Below are 21,363 nucleotides of genomic sequence, written 5' to 3' on the forward strand. Positions count from 1 at the left end.
TTGTTGAGGGATTCATCTCGTACGATCAGATGAAATATTTTCGATAAGAATTAGATTATAGGATGTAGATTAGTATCCTGCAATACATAATTTACATATGCATGTATAATACTAAAATCCCATAAGTTATGGAGGATTCTACGGAAGTTGTCAGGCAAAGTCTACAATAACAGATATGCTAAGATATGAATTAACAGATATGTGGAGATACGAATCTCGTCTATACACTATTCATGCAGTCAATGCAATAAAACGTGTCTAGACTAAGAATAATGAGCAGGTGATTTCCTAAGGATGATAAACAGATGCTTTCCGACAAAAACGATAAGCAAAACTTTTGACATGCCGACACGGTTGAAGTCCAGACTCACTAATGTATCCTAACGACTATCAGTTAGACTCACTATTGCAAGACCTGGTTCGCTAAGACCACCGCTCTGATACCAACTGTAGAGACCCGTCCTAATCCATCCGGATGAAGTCCATATTGATTATAAACGATTCACAACAGTTGATTACATCGCGAGGTACTTGACCTCTATATGGTACATTTACAAACATTGCATTCGTTTTTGAAAAGACAAACTTTCATTACATCAAAAGTTGACGGCATGCATACCATTTCATAATACATCTAACTATAATTGACTTAATAATGATCTTGATGAACTCAATGACTCAAATGCAACGTCTTTTGAAATATGCCATGAATGACTCCAAGTAATGTCTCTAATGTGAGTTAATGCACAGCGGAAGATTTCTTTCATACCTGAGAATAAACATGCTATAAAGTGTCAACCAAAAGGTTGGTGAGTTCATTAGTTTAACATAAATAATCATTTCATAATTTAATAGACCACAAGATTTCATATTTCCATTTCTCATAAACATACGTCCCATGCATAGAGACAAAAATATCATTCATATGGATTGAACACCTGGTAATCGACATTTACAATATACATATAAGAATATCCCCATCATTCCGGGATCCTCCTTCGGACATGATATAAATTTCGAAGTACTAAAGCATCCGGTACTTTGGATGGGGCTTGTTGGGCCCGATAGATCTATCTTTAGAGTTCGCGTCAATTAGGGTGTCTGTTCCCTAATTCTTAGATTACCAGACTTAATAAAAAGGGGCATATTCGATTTCGATCATTCAACCATATAATGTAGTTTTGATTACTTGTGTCTATTTCGTAAAAACATTTATAAAAATTGCGCATGTATTCCCAGCCCAAAAATATAAAGAGTAAAAGGGAGCAAATGAAACTCACCTAATATATTTTGTAGTAAAAATACATAGAACGACAATGAACAAGTGTAGGATTGACCTTGGATTCACGAACCTATATCATTTGTGTATTCATTAATACACATATAATCGTAATCGAATATATGTATTATTATTAGTGAAATTAATTGTTATTTTAACTATGTTTTTCATTAAGAAACTAATTAATTAATATTTATTATAAAAATAATAATATAGTTATGTTATATGTAGTAATATATATATATATATATATATATATATATATATATATATATATATATATATATATATATATATATATATATATCATTTGTTTGTTAAAATTATAATAATACTAAAATAATATTAGAAATGATAAAAATCATAATAATGATAATAATAAAATAAAAAAAATATGATTCTTTTAATATAAATGATAAAATGATAACTTTAATAATATGATACTTCTTAATAAGAAAATGTTAATTTTCATAATAATAAGTACTAATAATAATACTAATACTTTTGATAATGATAATAATCATCATTTTAATAATTAGGGTTAGTTTAATAATAATAATAATAATAATAATAATAATAATAATAATAATAATAATAATAATAATAATAATAATAATAAGAATACTACCTTAGAGTAACAAGGTTTAAAAATAAATAAACGCCACCGCCAGGCCTCGAACCCAAGACCTCTCGAATACCCGACACCCACACTAAACATTCATCTGCCCTTGTCTTTCTGATTACAACTATAACCTAATTTATTTAATCTATTTTCTGTTTCTCTTTTCTTATTCATAATATTAATCGACCCCAATTAATCATCATCATCATCGTATTCATTTTTGTCCCAACAGAAATATAATTGGACTTGTGACCCAACAACGAATACAATCTCGGCCCAACATCTATTAACGGCCCAACAGAAGTTTCATAAGCCTAATTATATAAACCGGCCCAATAAATAAAAATAAAATTAATAGATGTCACCCCCAAGTCTCGAACTTGCGACCCCTCGTTCCAAACAACCACACACAAACCACTCCTCTGCCTTTGCATTTTCTGTTTTATCTCCTAGTTTAAGTCCATTAAACCGTTTATTGTGTTTCATATTTCTTCCTAGATTCAAAACCCAGGATTATTCATCATCATCATTATTATTCGTAGCAGCATCATAATCATTATCATAATCATCTCACGGCATCATCAACTCGAGAATCATCATGCTCACCATCGTGATCTTCATCAAGTAATCACGTCATCATCTTCCATATCATCATCGTTCATTACAATCATCACCATCTACACGTTATCATCTTTATAATTTTATTAACACCGTAGCATCACCATCTTCAATTGATAGCAAACAGAATCTAGTAGGTGCAGCCACAATCGAGGCTGTTTGAATTGTACAAACAGAAAGAAACAGCAATAGAAGATTAGAGCAATAGCAGCAATAATTTACGGGCTATTTGGTTGGTTAGTATTCAGTGAAATCAAAAAACAGAAGGAGAACGATAACGACTGCAGGGGTCTGTTTTGATTCGTTCCTGGACAAGGAACACTGCTGTAGCAGTATCACGAGAGGTTGTAAGTTGCCTGAGGGTTTTTGCAGCGAAGAAAAAAAATAAAGCAAAATAAAACGAGGAGTGAGAGAGAGATGGATAGAGAGAGAGGGGAAGGGAAAAGAGAGATGGTGTTTTTTTCCTTAGCTGTAACAGCAGCTGCAGATGTGACGATAGGATGGTGGTTGTAATGAGTGTAGGATGTAGAAAGTGGTGATTGGAGGTCTACTCGAATGGTGATGAAAGGTGATGGGTGTTTTACGAAGAAGAAAATAAGAGAGAAGGAGGAGAGATGTTGAATGGCTATGGTGGCGGTTTGGAAGTGATCAAGGTGAGTTGTGAACCGAAAAAGAAATTGACGGTTTAGGTGATTCTATGGTTGCCGGTAGTTGAGGTAGTGTTTAGAGGGTGGAAGTGGTGGTGGCCGTGAGGTGGCGGTACACGATGGTTGATCGTGGTTATTCTTGGTGATCGTCGGTGATGGTGTCGGGTGTGTGCAAGGTGATTGAAGAAGAGGGAGGATGTATCAAATGGTTGATCGAGTATTTATTTACTTCTATATATGCACACATATATATAATATATAATAACTTATACAAGAGTCAAACAAAGGAATCAATTAATACAATTTAACACAGTTACCATCCTAACATATGGATCTATATGTCGACATATTTGTCAAAAGAAACAATAATTGATTTGGAAAAGGAATATAAGAACAGTTTAGCAGCCGGATGACTGTAGTATTATTGTTGAAATTAATTCCATACGGATATTATATCGTGTCCATTGCTAAACAGTTAAAATATAAACGTGCTCCTAAAAATTCCAAACTTTTAGATTAAATATAATTAATTATTTCACTCATTAACTTTTTGAAACCTGATAAAAAAGGTTCAATAATTATTTATTTTATGTTCCAAATTATATGTACGGAGTGCTAATATTTAGTCTTAAAAGGGTAAAAATATTTTTGACAAATCTAAAATCTTCGTAATCAATTTACAGTTCAACTTTTATTTCTATCCTTCATGGACATGTACAATATCTATATTAAAACTAACAAATCGTCAACCAAGTGCTACTGACGTTTACTAATTAGACTCGAAATCATTTATTTTTAATATATTCTCTTTCTATATATAAAGAGTTTTAAATAGCAAGTTTAACTACTAAATAAATATATTATATATCTTTAAACCATTAAATTTAATATAATTTATATATTTACAAATAATATTTATATACATATTTATATATATATAAATATATATCTATATATTTATAATAATAGTTTTCATTACATCGCATATTATTTTTCATATTTATTTTCAACGATTAAATCATATATTATTTCAAGTAATATTTTCAAGTTAATGTATATGTATCTATTTATATATAGTTGTTCGTGAATCGTCGAGAATGGTCAAAGGTCAAATGAATCTATGTAAACAGTTTAAAGATTTTAAGACTCAACATTACAGACTTTGCTTATCGTGTCGGAAACATATAAAGATTTAAGTTTAAATTTGGTCGGAAATTCCCGGATCATCACAAAAACAAAAGAGGCGCATAGACAATAGTATGCATTAGTGTGAGTTCATCATAAATCAAGTATATGTTCAAAAATACATATAGCACATAATCATGTTAATCATTCATGTAAACATTTTCTCAAAAGATCCAAGATTAACATAACTAGTCTAGCATTCTAGAAACCAAATTTGAACATGAACCTCATATCATTCTCATCCCTCAAACTATCACATTAGACACAAAGTAATGTAAACTTAACAATTTTCAAGTATTTATATCAATTAAGAACCAAAAAATGTTAGATTTCCAAAACATGAACCATGTTATGCTCAAAATGTGATACATACTTATGAAGTACACAAATTATCTCAAACATTCATAAACACTTTGCTAGGAACCAAATTCAACCAAATTTAAAGCCAAAATTTGGATTTAAATTCTACATAAACCCTAGAATCATGTATATACCCTAAAAACACAATGTAATATGATTTCAAGGCATACAAGGCAATTATAACAAGCTAAAGCATGTTAATGTATATAACAATTATCAATTCAAGAAAACCCACATAAATTTCTTAAGCAATCCGAAAAATTAAGCATGAAATCGAAGTATTGGAAAGAAAATTAAGTGGAATCATATGAACATACCCTAGGCATCTTGATTTAGGCTTTGATTTGAGAAGACTTGGTTAGATTTGGAAGAATTTAAATTAGGGTTTTGAAGTGTTTTAGAATAAGAGAGAAAAAGATCTGCAATTTTGGGTGAGGAATGGATGAAAATCGAGTGTGTGGTGTAAAAGAGGAGATAAAATCGTGGACCCTACAAAAAATTGAAACAGATCCGAGCAAAAATTGAGAGTGCGCCAAGCGCACACTTTGGGGTGCGCGGCGCGCACTAGTGCTCCAAGCTAAAAATTCTTCTGACCAAGTTTTTACAAAGTGCGCTGATCGCACATATGAGGGGGCGTGGGGCGCACAGTTGTTTTTCAGCTATTTTTCAGCTGTTTTTCGTGTTTGGTCAGTACAGAGAGGTTGGTAAAAGATTGGTGAACGTAATGGCATTCAACAAAAATTAAAATCACTCAGAATCATGTAATTCATACAAAAACCTATTTTTAACATTTGTGAAGGTTTAAAAACGAGTCGCTTCACCCGACTCTTCCCCCAAACTTAGGTAGCTTTGGGGTTGAAAATGAGTGTTACCTCATCTTCAATGTTCATGGGTCCGTCAACATATAGTTTGACCCTGTGTCCATTTACCTTAAACGTATCACCCTTCGCATTCCGTAATTCCACCGTTCCATACGGAAAAACCTTGTTAACAACAAATGGTCCCATCCATCGGGACTTGAGTTTTCCAGGGAAAAGTTTAAATCGTGAGTTGAATAACAAAACACGATCACCCTCTTTAAAATCTTTCGGATTCTTAAGACGGTTATCGTGCCAAACTTTGGTCTTTTCCTTATATATGAGCGAGTTTTCATAGGCGTTATGTCTCCACTCATCCAACTCATTTAGTTGGTTTAAATGAAGGTTTCCCGCGTCTTTAAGATCGAGATTACAAGTCTTAAGAGCCCAATGTGATTTGTGCTCTATCTCCAAAGGGAGATGACATGCCTTCCCATAGACTAGGCGGTAAGGTGTGGTTCCAATAGGAGTTTTGTAGGAGGTTCTAAATGCCCACAAAGCATCATCAAGCTTCGTTGACCATACCTTAGGATTGGATCCAACCGTTTTCTCAAGGATCCTTTTAAGTGCCCGATTCATATTTTCAACTTGCCCACTTGTTTGTGGGTGATAAGATGTAGAAATTTTATGGGTTATCCCATATCGTTTTAACACCTTTTCTAATTGAGTGTTGCAAAAATGGGTACCACGATCACTAATTAAAGCCTTCGAGGTACCGAACCGGGCAAAAAGCTCTTTAAGAAAAGTTACAACAACTCGTGCATCGTTTGTGGGGAGAGCCTTTGCCTCCGCCCATTTTGATACGTAGTCAATGGCAACGAGTATGTATTGGTTGGAATGAGATTTTGGGAATGGTCCCATGAAATCAATGCCCCAAATATCGAAAACCTCACAAACTTGGATTATGTTTTGAGGCATTTCATCTCTTTGACTAATCTTTCCTGCCCTTTGGCAAGAATCGCATGATTTACATATTTGGTGGGCATCTTTAAAGATGGTAGACCAATAAAAACCGGACTCATAGACTTTTCTCCCCGTAATTTGGGGTCCGAAATGTCCACCAGTGGGACCAAAATGTCATTGGAGAAGAATTTGATTGCATTCTTCCCCAGAGACACATCGACGGATTATCCCATCGGGACACCGTTTAAAGAGATACGGGTTTTCCCAAAAATAGTATTTCAAGTCACTGAAAAATTTCTTTCGTTTTTGATGTGACATACCGGTTTCAAGGAATCCACCCGCAAGATAGTTGGCTATGTCAACAAACCAAGGATCATCAATTTTCTCAATTTTCATGAGATTTTCATCCGAAAAGTTATCTTGGATAACAGTCTCATGGAGAACCTCAAGATTCGGGTTCTCAAGGCGAGAAAGGTGATCGGCAGCTATGTTTTCGGCCCCCTTTTTGTCTTTAATATCAATGTCGAATTCTTACAAAAGCATGACCCAACGTATTAACCGGGGTTTAGCATCTTGCTTAGCAAGCAAGTACTTTAATGCTGCATGGTCTGTATAGACAACCGTCTTTGCTAGTACCAAATAGGATCGAAATTTATAAAACGAAAAGACAACTGCCAGGAGTTCCTTCTAGGTGGTAGTGTAATTAAGTTGGGCTCCTTGCAATGTCTTATTAGCATAATAAATGGGCTGGAAATGTTTTTCAATTCTTTGCCCCAAGATGGCACCAATAGCAAAGTCACTAGCATCATACATAAGTTCAAATGGAATTGACCAATTTGGCGATATGAGAATGGGTGATTGTGTGAGCTTTGCTTTAAGGAGGTTAAAGGCGTTAAGATACTTGTTCGTAAATACAAATGGAGCGTCTTTCTCAAGAAGTTTGTTCATCGGGGTTGCAATTTTAGAAAAATCTTTAATGAACCGTCGATAAAAACTGGCGTGCCCCAGAAAACTTCTTACACCTTTCACATTTGTCGATGGTGGTAATCTGGCTATGACTTCCACTTTAGCTCTATCCACCTCCAATCCCGCACAAGAAATTTTATGACCTAAAACAATGCCCTCTCTTACCATGAAATGGCATTTTTCCCAGTTAAGCATAAGATTAGATTCTTCACACCTTATCAACATACGCTCAAGATTATTAAGACATGAGTCAAAAGAATCACCGAAGACTGAAAATTCATCTATGAATACTTCCATAAAGTCTTCAATCATATCATGAAAAATAGCTACCATACACCTTTGAAAGGTAGCAGGAGCATTGCATAAGCCAAAGGGCATACATCGATAGGAGAAAGTACCATAAGGGCATGTAAAGGTAGTTTTCTCTTGGTCCTCGGGTGCTATAGGGATTTGGAAATATCCCGAGAAACCGTTAAGAAAACAATAAAAGTTCTTTCCTGCTAACCTTTCCAACATTTGATCAATGTAAGGAAGAGGAAAGTGATCTTTTCGGGTAGCATCATTTAATTTTCTATAATCAATACATACCCTCCAACCCGTGACAGTCCTAGTGGAAATTAATTGGTCGTTTTCGTTGGTGATAACGGTCATGCCACCCTTTTTGGGTACACATTGGACCAGACTTACCCAAGGAATATCCAAAATTGGGTAAATAAGACCCGCATCAAGGAGTTTGACAATCTCCTTTTTAACTACTTCTTGCATATTAGGGTTCAATCGCCTTTGTCTTTGTACACATGGCTTATAGTTATCTTCCATTAAAATCTTATGTGTACAATAAGAGGGACTTATACCCTTGATGTCATGAATTTTCCATGCTAGAGCCGGTTTATGAGCTTTTAACATGGAAACAAGTTTAGACTTCTCACTTACAGAGAGTTCGAATGAAATGATAACCGTGAGAGTAGAATCCTCTTGAAGGTAAGCATATTCCAAGTGGCTTGGAAGTGGCTTTAGTTCTAAAATGAGAGGTTCTTCAATCAATGTTTTACATCGGTACTCATTTTTTAAATCCAACTTTCTGTATTCTTCATCATTTGGCTCATAACCGTTAGCCATCAAGGTGGTCAACATCTCTACTTCTTCCACCATGTTCTCTTCATCACCTTCTGCCAAAATGCATTCTCCTGAACCTTGCAATTCTGGAAATTCCTGCAATAATTCTGAATACGTGTCTACGGTTTGCAAATAATAACCATTATCATCAGTAGACTCAGGGTATTGCAAGGCATGGTCAATGAAAAAGGTAACCTTAATATCCTCAATGCTAAGGGTCAATTTCTGCCCATGAACATCTATCATAGCTCTAGCGGTATTGAGGAAAGGTCGACCCAATATAAGAGGCACACGTGTGTCCTCTTCCATGTCCAAAATTACAAAATCGACCGGAAATACTAGGGTACCCACTTTTACTAACATATTCTCTAAAATTCCACGAGGGAATTTAACAGAGCGGTCCGCTAGTTAAATTGCCATTCGGGTTGGTTTTTGCACGCCGGGGTCTAGCTTAACATATAATGAATAAGGCATCAAATTAATGCTAGCCCCTAAATCCGCTAATGCTTTAATGCATTCCAAATCTCCTAGGAGACATGGTATGGTAAAACTCCCAGGATCTGCTAACTTCTTTGGTATTTTGTTCATCAAAATTGCAGAACAATTAGCATTCATGGTGACGGATGAAAGTTCCTCCATTTTCTTCCGATTAGTAAGTAAGTCTTTTAAGAACTTAGCATACTTGGGCATACCTGAAATCAAATCAATGAAAGGCATATTTATGTTACTTTTTTTAAACATATCTAAAAATTTTGACCTTTCGGCTTCGAGCCTTTCTTGTTGTTGTTTCCTTGGGTATGGGAGCGGTGGTTGATATGGCTTCACTACGGGTTTTTCCCGTTCTTCCTTCTCAACCACTTGTTCCGGTTCCTTAACCGGTTCATCATTTTTGTTCAACGGAACACTGAAATCAGAATCTTCGGGCATTCTTGGAGCTTCGTATGCTAGACCACTCCGTGTGGTGATAACATTGGCGTGCTCATTTCGGGGGTTCTTATTAGTATCGTCCGGTAAACTCCCTGGTTTTCTCTCACTAAGTAAACTAGCTAACCCATTCATTTGCTTCTCCAAATTCTGAATTGAGGCTTGTTGGTTTCTAAACTGATGTTCATTTTTCTCGTTCATTTGGTTTATGTTTGTAACAAGCTGAGTTTGTGATGCAATCAACTTTTCCAACATACTCTCCAAATTCGACTTTTTCTCTTCCTGTTGGGGTTTTTGATAAAAATCCGGAGTTTGTTGTTGGAACCCCCTACTTGACCCTTGTTGGTAATTGGAATTTTGACCTTGAGGGTTGTAAGGGTTGTTGAATTTTTGGTTAAATTGGGCTCTTCCTTGAAATTGATTATTATTTCTTTGGCTTATGAAAGCCACTTCTTCTTTTTGAGCCATTGTTAAACCGGCATCACAATCTTTTCCTAAATGGAGACCACCACAGTATTCACAACCTACTTTCATACTATGAATTTCCTTGGTAATTTTGTCCATGGTTCGAACAACATCGTCTATTTTCACACTTAGGGAACTAAGGTCATCATAAGCACCGGCGCTTTGAACTTGAGCATTACGAGTAATTGTTCTTTCTTGATGCCACTCATGAGAATAATCGGCTAGTTTCTCGATTATCTCATAAGCCTCTTGCTCGATTTTGTCCATGAGTGAACCTCCGGCCGCTTGATCAATGGAAATTCGGGTTGCAACATCACAACCCTTGTAAAAGATTTGGACTTTTTGGAAGGTATCCAAACCATGGTTCGAACAACCTCTTAGCATTTTGGAAAATCGATTCCATGCTTCGTACAAGGTTTCCATCGGCTTTTGACAAAATTGGGTAATTTATTGTTGGAGTCTGCGGACTTAGAAGCTGGAAAATATTTCTTAAGAAATTTTTCCAACATACCATCCCAAGTTTCTATCGTAGCCTCAGCCAGAGAATCTAACCAACTTCGTGCTTTCCCGTGGAGTATCCATGGGAAAAGTCTTAAAAATATGGCCTGGTCAGTGTCTGGTTTTAGTTTGAAAAGAAGACATATCTCTTGAAAAAGACGAATATGTTCGTTTGTATCTTCATTCGGACCACCACCAAATTGACATCGGTTGTTAATCATTTGGAGAATAGGTCCTTTTATTTCAAATTTTTCTTCACCTGTGGGCAGAGTAATTGCACTTCCTTGTCCGGTTCAGGTTGCCTTCATCTTGGCCGCCATTGATTGTCTTGGTACCACTTGTCTTGCTTCTCCTTCCATTTCAAAATTTGGAGGATGAACTGGTTCAAATTCAGAATATCTTGGCTTGGTTGTACTTGATTCTGAATCAAAAGTTTCTTGCTTTGATGAAGATTCAAAAAGTTCAAGTACTTCTTTTGGGATTCTACCAAGCTTCCTATCAGGTTCTTTGAGCGGTGTAAGTAATTGAGAATCTGAACTTCGGGTATGTGGCATATGCAACCTAAAATTTGTCAATCACACAACTAACAAAACTATTAAATGCACCGATTCTACAAAATTAAAATCAAAGACTATTAATAATTTAAAATAATTAAGAAACTACTTAATCACAAATTAGTTAACAATTCTATTTTGACACAAAACTGTCCCCGGCAGCGGCGCCAAAAACTTGATGTGCAAAACGTGGTATATGAATTATCGTATGAAATAGTATGGAAAAATACCGATTAGAGATTGCTACACACTAACGGGCAGTGTACCCGATCGTGTAGTAGTATAGTAAATGGTAAAATCCGTGTATCGTTCCAAGGACAGTATCTAAATCAAATTAGGATTATAGACTAAATTGTGATTAACTAAGAAAATTACAGGTACAAGATATATTTTGGTTTGCCCTTTTACGATAGGCGAATCAAGTGATGAATAAGATTAAAAAGACAATATTTTTTGTATTTTATGTTTATGAAAATAGAAAGATAGTTTTGATATCAAATTAAAGAGATATGCTCATCTAGACTTTTTACCCTTAATGTTGAATGTTATTTAGGATTAAGATCGGATTGATTGGTTATGCACGAGAACTAATTAATTGGTTCACCAAGAGTAGTCTTGCGCAAACACTCAAACGGGATTACATGACGCAAGTGATGTTCTTGTCATCTAAGACCTCCTATTTGTAATCAACTAATTCAACTAGTTTGAAGACTTGAAGAATGATCAAGTCAATGGTGTGTTGTACATGATCCACTCCTATATCAACTAAAGGTTTAACTTAGTTCATTCCCTTGGTCCGGTTAAATGCTCAATTCACCAAACCCAAATAATTAACTAAGTGTTATAATAAGATCCCTATAAACGTCACTAGATAAGGCAAATCACTAACACATGTCAATTGATGGAACTAGGTAGTTCAAAGTGTGTATAACATATTCTAAGGAATTGGTCATTCTCCTAGACAATTACACATACTAATTAAGCTATTCCAAAGTATCTACAAGAGTCGTTCTTACATTCTTATGTAAATTAACCATTTGAACTCAACTTATCCCTTTTGGTAAAAGACGGATAAACACATGTCACTAGGTGTAAATCAATACATTAACTTAACAAGATGATGTTTCTTAATCAAATGAACATATCAACTAGTTGAATCGAAAGGATTAAACTTAACAAGAATGGTTCTTGTATTCAAACTTCAAACTATCATACATAATAACAATCAATTAATAGTAAACATTCAACATCTCGGTTATTTATCTAGATGAACATAAGATGGACTAGCCAACAATCATGCTTGAAAACTTAAACATAACAGTAACAAAGATAGAATTCATTATAAATACAAGATTAACCTTTTAGGAGTAATCTTGGATGAAGATCTTGAATGATCTTGGATTCTTCAATGATTTGAGTGCTTAGATGCACTTTGATAAGCCCAAGAACTGCTTTGAATCGTATGTTTTCGTCTCTGAACAGAAAGGAAACTGGTACTCTTGAAATGAAACTGGAAATGGAATTAAATAAGCTGATCAGTTGGTGAAAAGCACTGTGCGCGGCGTGCACAGTAAGGGTGCGCTGAGCGCACTCTCACCTACTTCACTTTTTACTTTACAGCTCGACAACGCACGTTCAAATCTGCTTTTCTGTTAAAAGTGCGCGTATGGGTGCGCTGAGCGCACTACTGTGCGCGGCGCGCACCATCAAAATGTGCGCTTGGCGCACTTTGGTTTTGGCCAAGAAATCCTCTGATCAAATTTATGCAATGTGCGCTGAGCGCACCATTTGTGGTGCTCTGAGCGCACTCTTCTGTCTTTGGGTTTCTGGTCTTGTTTTCGATCTCTGAGCTGTTATCATACATAATCTTCATATTTCTTCAAGTTTACAATGATTCTAGACTATATTACAATACTATGAAATACAAACGGAATTACTATGTTTACATATGAAATAAACAACAATAGGACGCGATATTACGACTAAAGATATGACTAATTTGAGTAATATCACTAATATAATATTTAGTTTTCAAAAACTAATTATATTTCAAAGTTTAATATGTATATAATTTAAAATCGTTTAAACAATGGATATTATTATATCACCTAACGTTTACGCTCTAGAACTTGATTTGGTATAATTCATTTATGCGCCAATGTTTATTTTAAGTTCTCAAACGTTGTAATTAATATATAAATCAAATCAATAAATCAGTGTTACTATTGTTTACTTAGCTAATTCGAAATCATACATGTATATTCAATATTCATAAGCACGCTTAAAATAAATGTTGCGAGTTATTTATATATTTAGTTCTAATAATTAATATCATATTGTATATATTCAAATTATGTTACTTGAACAAAATATTAATAATCAAATCCTATTGTATCGATAAACGTTTCCGTACGTTTGGAAAAATAGATCAATCGAATATTATAAAATTCAATTCTCCATTAACTTTTGTCTAACATTCGTTAATTGACACATTTATTCTTACTTGTAAATCACTTTACCATTTATTCCGAATACCGTTAAAAAGGAAATGATTTCTTAAATCAACGTGGACCTCGTAACGTAGACCCGTAACAAACTCATCATGTATTTGATAATTCAATCATTTGATATTATCTTTTAATCCCGTCGATAAATATATTAAACATATATTGAAACAATTATGTTCAAGTAATGTATTATACATCTATTACTTTTATTAATGTTTTCAGTTAATATTTATATTTATATATATAATCATATATGCACATCCAGTATATATATATATATATATATATATATATATATATATATATATATATATATATATATATATATATATATATATATATATATATATATATTGTTCGTGAATCGTCGAGCACGGTCAAAGGGTGATTGATTACATGAATGTAATTCCAAAATTTTGAGATTCAACATTACAGACTTTGCTTATCGTGTCAGAATATATAAAGATCAAGTTTAAATTTGGTCGGAAATTTTCGGGTTGTCACAACAGACACCTTTTAAAAAACGCTAACACGGTGACATCTAAACGGGACTTAACAAGCGGTCCGTTTTTTTCTTCTGTAAATACATAACGCTACGTTAACTATGAATACACAACTCGAAAGGCCCCTCCGTAACGCGCGGGCCGATCCGAATCTCGTTTAGATCAAATTTGAGCTTATATGTAAAATTAACATAATCTTTAATGATGAATATTAATTTTAATATTGATTTTTTTAATGGATAATGAAACAAGATGGGCCATAGAATTCAGCCCAAAAACAAGCGAAGCAAAAACGAAGGCAAAAAAGCCCAAAAACACAAACAAGAGCTAGCATCAGCAACAAAAAACGCTATAAGCTGCAAGGCAGCAGCTTAACATACAACACAATTACATAATATATATACACAAGGATTAGATATCCATAAATGCCACTCATTTTTTCATCTTTCAATCTCCGCGATATCCACTTGAATGATCTCACATGTATTTCATTCAAGGCGAATGGGCAGTCCAACACTTTCCATTAAACACCACATAATTACAGTTTTTCCAAAGCATATAACCACAAACCCATTCCACTATTTGCCATATTTTTTCTCCATGGATCGAATTTGTGAGTAGAGATATTCCTCAAAAAATTTCATTAATGCTAAGGTTAGTGAAAGGTACCAAGATTCCACCACTTGAAAACGCAATCCCAAATGTCAAACGAATGTTTACAAAAAAGGAGAGTGTGCTCGACAGTTTCGATCACATCATCACATAGAAGATATCGGATACTATGGAGGTCTATCCCTCTCTTATCCAACTCGACCCGTACCGGCAATCTTTTCTTTATAGCTCTCAAAACGAATAGTTTAGACTCTTCTTTGGCACGAGCCAGTTATACTGAGTTTTCTGGCCACCAACCTACTCCGCGAGCAGTTTGGAATCAATCAGCGTTGATAAGCACTTTACTGTGAAAATTCCATCCGTTGATAGTTTTCAACGCCAATTATCAAGTCCCCTGTTATGAAAGTCAAACGAAGAAAGCAAGTTTGTTAGATCTTTCATATCCCCATATGTGCGACCCGTGGCTGATCTACTCCATTCCCATCGCCAGACATTTGCCAACCCGTTCTATTCTACCCAATGATTTACCAAAGCTTCCTTCTATAACTCTAATATGAAGTCTTGGAAAAAGGTTCAAAGTTTATCATTCCCAATCCAGTGTTCATACAAAAAGGAAATACCACTTCCATCACCAATTATTTTGGCAAAAGAATTCTTCCTAGGTATCTTTAGACCTGCGATCTTGAGTCCTGCAACAACAATATTTTCCCAAAACCCCCTGAAGCAGTAAACCCACAGCCACTATATAGCAGTAGCCCGCCACTTGGCCCACATATGGACCTAATGATTTTGGTCCATAAAGAGACTTTTTTGCTCCGTTGGTCCTTCAATTATACACGAAATTGCAATCCGAGTCCCTCAATTTTTTTTTTTGGATTTTCGAGTCATTAAAATTGCAAAAATTTGCAATCCGAGTCCCTCCGTCTAACTTCCGTCTAAATTGGCCGTAAACCTTTGACATGTGCCATGCATGTGAGGGTAAAATCATCTTTTTACTCTTTTCTTTGACTTTTTTTGCTTCGTTGGTCCTTCGTTTATACACAAAATTGCAATCCGAGTCCCTCAACTTTTTAATTCGATTTTTTATCTTTTTTTTTATCTTTAATTCATACTTTTTATATTAATGGTTTACAATTAGTATTTTGTATCAAAATCTGATGAAAAATTATTTTTATAATTTTTAAAGTCGAATTTGTATTTATTAACAATTAAAAATTAAAATTTAACAATATTATATTTATACGGTTTAATTATTAGTTAATAATTACAAATATTGAGAATTAATTTATCAAAGTTTTATATCAGTTTAATAACATATTTATAAGTATTTTTTTGATCAAAACTTAATTTATATAATCATATTACAATTTATTAATTATTATTATTATTTATTAACCGAAACTAGGATAAATTCAGAATAAATAGTTAAAAATTGATTTTTATTATCATTAACTGATGAAAATTTGTAATATAATAGATCTGATGAAAACATAATTTTTATAACTTTATTTGATCAATTAAATAATTATTATGTATTTATTACTGAATCGGCTAGTATATATATAACGAAAAATCTATATAAATTGTTGTAAACCTTTAAAACAGTAAAAATAATTTTTACAGAATGTAATTAACTTATAATAATTATTAGAATCGAAAATATAATTTATACATTATTTGGAATATTTATTTTTTATTTAGTTATATACCGAAATTGTTTAATTATTAGATAAATCGAATAAAAATAAAATTTACGGATAAATCACCTAGGAAAAAAGTTAGAAGAAGAAGATGAGAGATGATGATGATAAAAAGTCGAATCAAAGATAAAAAGTATGAATTAAAAATAAAAACAAAAAGATAAAAATTTGAATTAAACAGTTGAGGGACTCGGATTGCAATTTTGTGTATAAATAAAGGACCAACGAAGCAAAAAAGTCAAAGAAAAGAGTAAAAAGATGATTTTACCCTCACATGCATGGCACATGTCAAAGGTTAGCGGCCAATTTAGACGGAAGTTAGACGGAGGGACTCGAATTGAAAAGTTTTGCAATTTTAAGGACTCGAAAATCCAAAAAAAAAAAACTTGAGAAACTCGGATTGCAATTTCATGTATAATTGAAGGACCAACGGAGCAAAAAAGTCCCATAAAGAATCAGTTTCGGTCATAAACCTCGACAACCGCTTTCCTAAAAAAGCTAAGTTTTTACCTTTAAGAGAACCAATACCCAAACCCCTTTCTTATACGGTAACAATGTATGTTCCCATTTAACTCATGAAATATTTGAATCCAAACCCGCTCCGCCCCAAAAGATGGAGCGCCTCCCACACTCAAGAATTTCTAACACACTATCGGGGGCACGAAAGTATTAGACTGTACATTTTGTATAGCCTAATAGGGATTATATGTATTGTTAACTAGGGTTTTATAAAGCCTTATTTATGGCCCATATTTTGAATATTAATCATGTATTGATGGAATAAATAAGGGTTGGTTAATTTCTAATGAATACTTCTATTCCATCGATACATTATTTATATACAAAATATAGGTCATAAATAAGGTTTTATAAAACCTTATTGGACTAATATAACAATACATATAATCCCTATTTGGCTATATAAAACGTACATCCTAATAAAAAGATCGAGAAGTAATACAATGGAAGCCTAATAAGAACCGATTTGAAAAGAACTAAATGGACACCAAAATACAACGATTGCGCTCTCCATTCCGAGAGTTTATCTTTGAGCTTGTCGATCACCTGTTTCCAATCATTTTTCTGTTTTCATTTTCGCACCAATAGGTAGCCCAAAGTATGTAAAGAGGGAAACCCCAACTTGACACCCGAACCTGTTAGCCAAGGCATCATCTTTAATTACCCCGACTACGTAAATGCAACTTTTGTTAAAGTTAACTTTGAGACCGAAAACCATCTCGAAGCATTTAGAAATTTTATAAGATTTGAGGCATTCCTTCTACTCCACTCCCCATAGAAAATTATATCGTCCGCGTATTGCAAATGGGATACCAATATTTTATCATTTCCTACTTCCACACCTTTATAGAGATCCTTTTCTACCGCCGCCTTTGTGGGATGTTCGACTCTTCCGCCGCTAAAATAAACAGAAACGGAGATAGCGGGTCTTCTTGTATATAGGTGAATATATAACTTATAAATGATCAATATTCAATTATGCAATGTAATTTTAAAAGTGTTTTAGACTCTTTCTTAAATCGAGATTATCTCTTAATCCAATATTATGATATTTTAAAACTTTTTATTATATGCACTTGCTTGGAAGATTTGACGAACCAAGGCAAAACGAATACCGAAAGTCAAAAGTAATTTTAGATCATCAAGACCAATGACACACATGTTTTCGAGATTTACATTAATTAATTAAAAATCCAAGTCATGCTTGAAGAAACCAAAACAAAGAACAATAACAAAGAAATAAACATAAACATAAATTAATAATTCTCCCATCCCTAGTCAGATTTACATCACACACCCTTCCACTTTCCAATTTACCAAAACCAACCCAATACTTCAATCCTCTTCAAAACTCTCAATTCATTTAGTATTGACTCAACCTGTCCAAAACATCAGCAACATGTCTCATTGATGGTCTTCTTTCTGGGTTAATTTGGGTGCACCCCATTGCGATTTTTAAAACCGCAATAATCTCCTCTTCTTTATCCGAATCTGCAACTAACCCAGGATCCAAAACATCCGAAAGCGGTTTCTTTTCATCAATACAAACCTGAATCCAATGAACAAGATCCATTTCTTCCGGACCCACTTGCACAACGGGCGATTTTCCAGTAATCATTTCCAATAAAACGACTCCAAAAGAGTAAACATCCCATTTTTGCGACGGTTTCAACACTTTAAAAGCTTCAGGTGCTTGATAATAAGATGCATGAGTATTCGAAACTGACGCTGACGTGGCGGTTGCGGTGGTAGTTGCGACTTCGGACCCCACTCGGGTGGATTGTAGTACTGGTGTGCCGCCACCAGCTATGTTAGCTAGACGGCCAAGGCCAAAATCAGAAATTTGCGGTTCCATGTTTACGTCAAGCAAAATGTTTGATGGTTTTAGGCCTCCGTGGACGTATTTTTTGGGGCTAAACTCGTGCAGATAAACAAGACCTTTTGCAGTTCCTCTCATTATCTTCAGACGTACAGACCAAGAAAGTGGTACGAAAGATGGCACACCAGGCTTCCCTGGAAACAACAATGTCATTTTTAGTGATCTCATTAATATAAAAAAATGAAAATAATAAAACTTATGAATATGTGATATATCAAATTTCAAACAACATACAGATGGTCAGAAGCACATCATAAAAACTATTGAATTTTTAATTTTCAGAATAATCACTTTTAAACGAAGATTCAAACAATGGCTACGTTCTTCGTATTAATAATCAATGTTGCAAAACTCGGAATTACTCGGCGAGTACTCGGTTTAAGCAACTTAGGGAGTACTCGCAAAGTAATCGGTCAAACTAAGTCAAAACAAGGATTATTTGGAAAATCGGTCAAAACTCAGGATTACACGGAAGATTGGTAAACGCGGTCTAAATCAGTCAAAGTCAAACTTGGTCAACATATGAGTATTTCCATAAGTACTACCCTAGTACTCCCCGAGTTTTCGAGTACAGCTTAAAAAGTCCCGACCGAGTACTTGGTCAACATCTTTATAAATATATAGAGCAACCTTGGTATTAATGAATATATAGAGCAAAATGAAAACCAAAAAATCGACATTTGAACTATAAAATTACCGTGAATAGCAGCGCCTAGGTTGCCATTTGGAACAAAATCATAGATGAGCAGCTTCTCATCGACGGACCAATAATAAGCCCTCAAAGTTACAATATTCGGATGTTTAAGTTTTCCAATTGCTTCAACTTCGGTTTGAAATTCTTTAAATCTTTGAGAACCGCCTTCACCCAATCGTCTCACGGCTAAAGTAACCCCGTCTTCAAGCACAACCTTATAAACAATCCCAATTCCACTTTTTCCCAAAACAAAAGCCGATGCCTTTAAAAGCTCGTCTAAATCAAATCCCAATTGGGTATCTAAAGCTACAAGATCATATTGCTCGACATGCTCGGATAACGTTTCGGACTCATCTTTACTAAAACACAAACACTCGTTTCTTTTTTTAACACCTCCTTTTTCATACCTATGGTTCCGTTTACCACAAGGACAAATTCTTGTATAACAGTACGATAGAACCAATCCAATCAGACATATCCCGATGACATCACTAATAATGATTGCAATAACACCGCTTTTACTTAACCCTTTTCGACCTTTTTCTGGGGTTTCGGATGGGTTATTGTTGGGTATATATGGGTACGAAGATGGTGAACTAGCATCGTTTGGAAAGCAAAGGTTTTTCAGTGGTGGCCCACACAAACCAGCATTTCCAATGAATGCAGTTGGCCCGCGGTTAACCAAAGCTCCATTTTGTGGAATCGGGCCACTCAAGTTGTTATAAGTAAGATCGATATAAACCTTTTCAGGAAGATTACCTAAACTAGGTGGGATTGATCCGTTAAACAAATTATGCGATAAATCAACAGTCCCTTGTAAAAAAGACAAGTTCCCCAAATCTTCAGGTATCGAACCCATGAACCAATTGAACGAAAGGTCAAGTGTTTCAAGAAAACCCAAATTGGACCCAAACCCATTTGGGAGTGACCCAGTGAAATTGTTTTGACTCAGATCAAGACTTCTTAACCTCTTACATTGAATCATTGAAATGGGTAGTGACCCATTAAAGAAATTACTTGACAAATCTAGGGTTTGAAGGTAGCTAAGTCTGCTAATTTCATTTGGGATTGACCCAGATAACGAATTGCCATAAAGCACCAAACTTTGAAGCTTTTCAGCATTAAAAAGCTCAAAAGATAAACTACCCATGAACTTATTGTTTCTTAAATTAACATGTCTGAGTTCAGGAAGAGATCCAAGAACAGGAGATATAAACCCTAAAAGTTTTTTCTTTGGTATACTAACAGAAATCACTTTTAGTTCTTTACATGCAATGCCATTCCATGAACAAGGGGTTTCATCAGAATAATTCCAGTTGTTTAAAGACCCATCAGGGTCTTGTGTAATTGATTGTTTAAAAGTCAAAAGAGTATACCCTTCATCATTTAAACAAGTTACATGAACTATGAAATGTGAGTTGCATAAAATCAAGAAAATAGAAAGAACAAAAGCAGGTAACAACATCTCAAAAAACCCCTAAAAATGGAATATTACTTTGTGGGTATGGGCAAAGTTTGTACCTTTTTGTGAAAGATGTTACCTTTATGGTGATGAATCAAGAAAATGGGTAGTAGCAAGTTGAAAGTTGCAGTGAGGAAGTAAGGTTTTTAAGAACAGTAATGGAGGCTCTAGAGAGAGGGTTTTGTTTTGTTGTGTGTGAAAAGGGTGAGTGAGGATGGACTTGTTGAAGAGGCAGAAAGCATCGACTAAAGGTAAAGTCAAATTGGTTTTAAGCTACAAGCCACTGGTAATAGATTTTAAAATTAATTACTCTAAAGTCTAAATCAATCCCAATTTTTTTCTTTTTCAAAACCGATATATAAAAAATTACTTAATAAAAAAGTAATGGCTTTTCTTAATATAATTTATACTTGATTATTTAATTTATTTATTTTATAAAATGTATATCAGTTATTCATGAAACGATGTACAGAATAATTATTAATTATAGGTT

At 34.3% G+C, this 21,363-nt stretch overlaps 1 protein-coding gene across 1 annotated transcript; it reads right to left on the minus strand.

Annotated features, from left to right (window-relative positions):
• Positions 1–17,998: 17,998 nt before the first annotated feature.
• On the minus strand, positions 17,999–21,050 carry LOC139840210 (receptor protein kinase-like protein ZAR1). The gene is made up of 2 exons (XM_071830437.1): positions 19,412–21,050; positions 17,999–18,848 (listed from the first exon to the last, which is right to left on the minus strand). The coding sequence occupies exons 1-2, from the start codon at positions 20,871–20,873 to the stop codon at positions 18,199–18,201; spliced, it is 2,112 nt and encodes a 703-aa protein (XP_071686538.1). The 5' UTR covers positions 20,874–21,050; the 3' UTR covers positions 17,999–18,198.
• Between the last annotated feature and the right edge of the window lie 313 nt (positions 21,051–21,363).

Source organism: Rutidosis leptorrhynchoides, chromosome 4 (assembly GCF_046630445.1).
Source record: "Rutidosis leptorrhynchoides isolate AG116_Rl617_1_P2 chromosome 4, CSIRO_AGI_Rlap_v1, whole genome shotgun sequence".
In the NCBI taxonomy this organism is placed as follows: domain Eukaryota; kingdom Viridiplantae; phylum Streptophyta; class Magnoliopsida; order Asterales; family Asteraceae; genus Rutidosis; species Rutidosis leptorrhynchoides.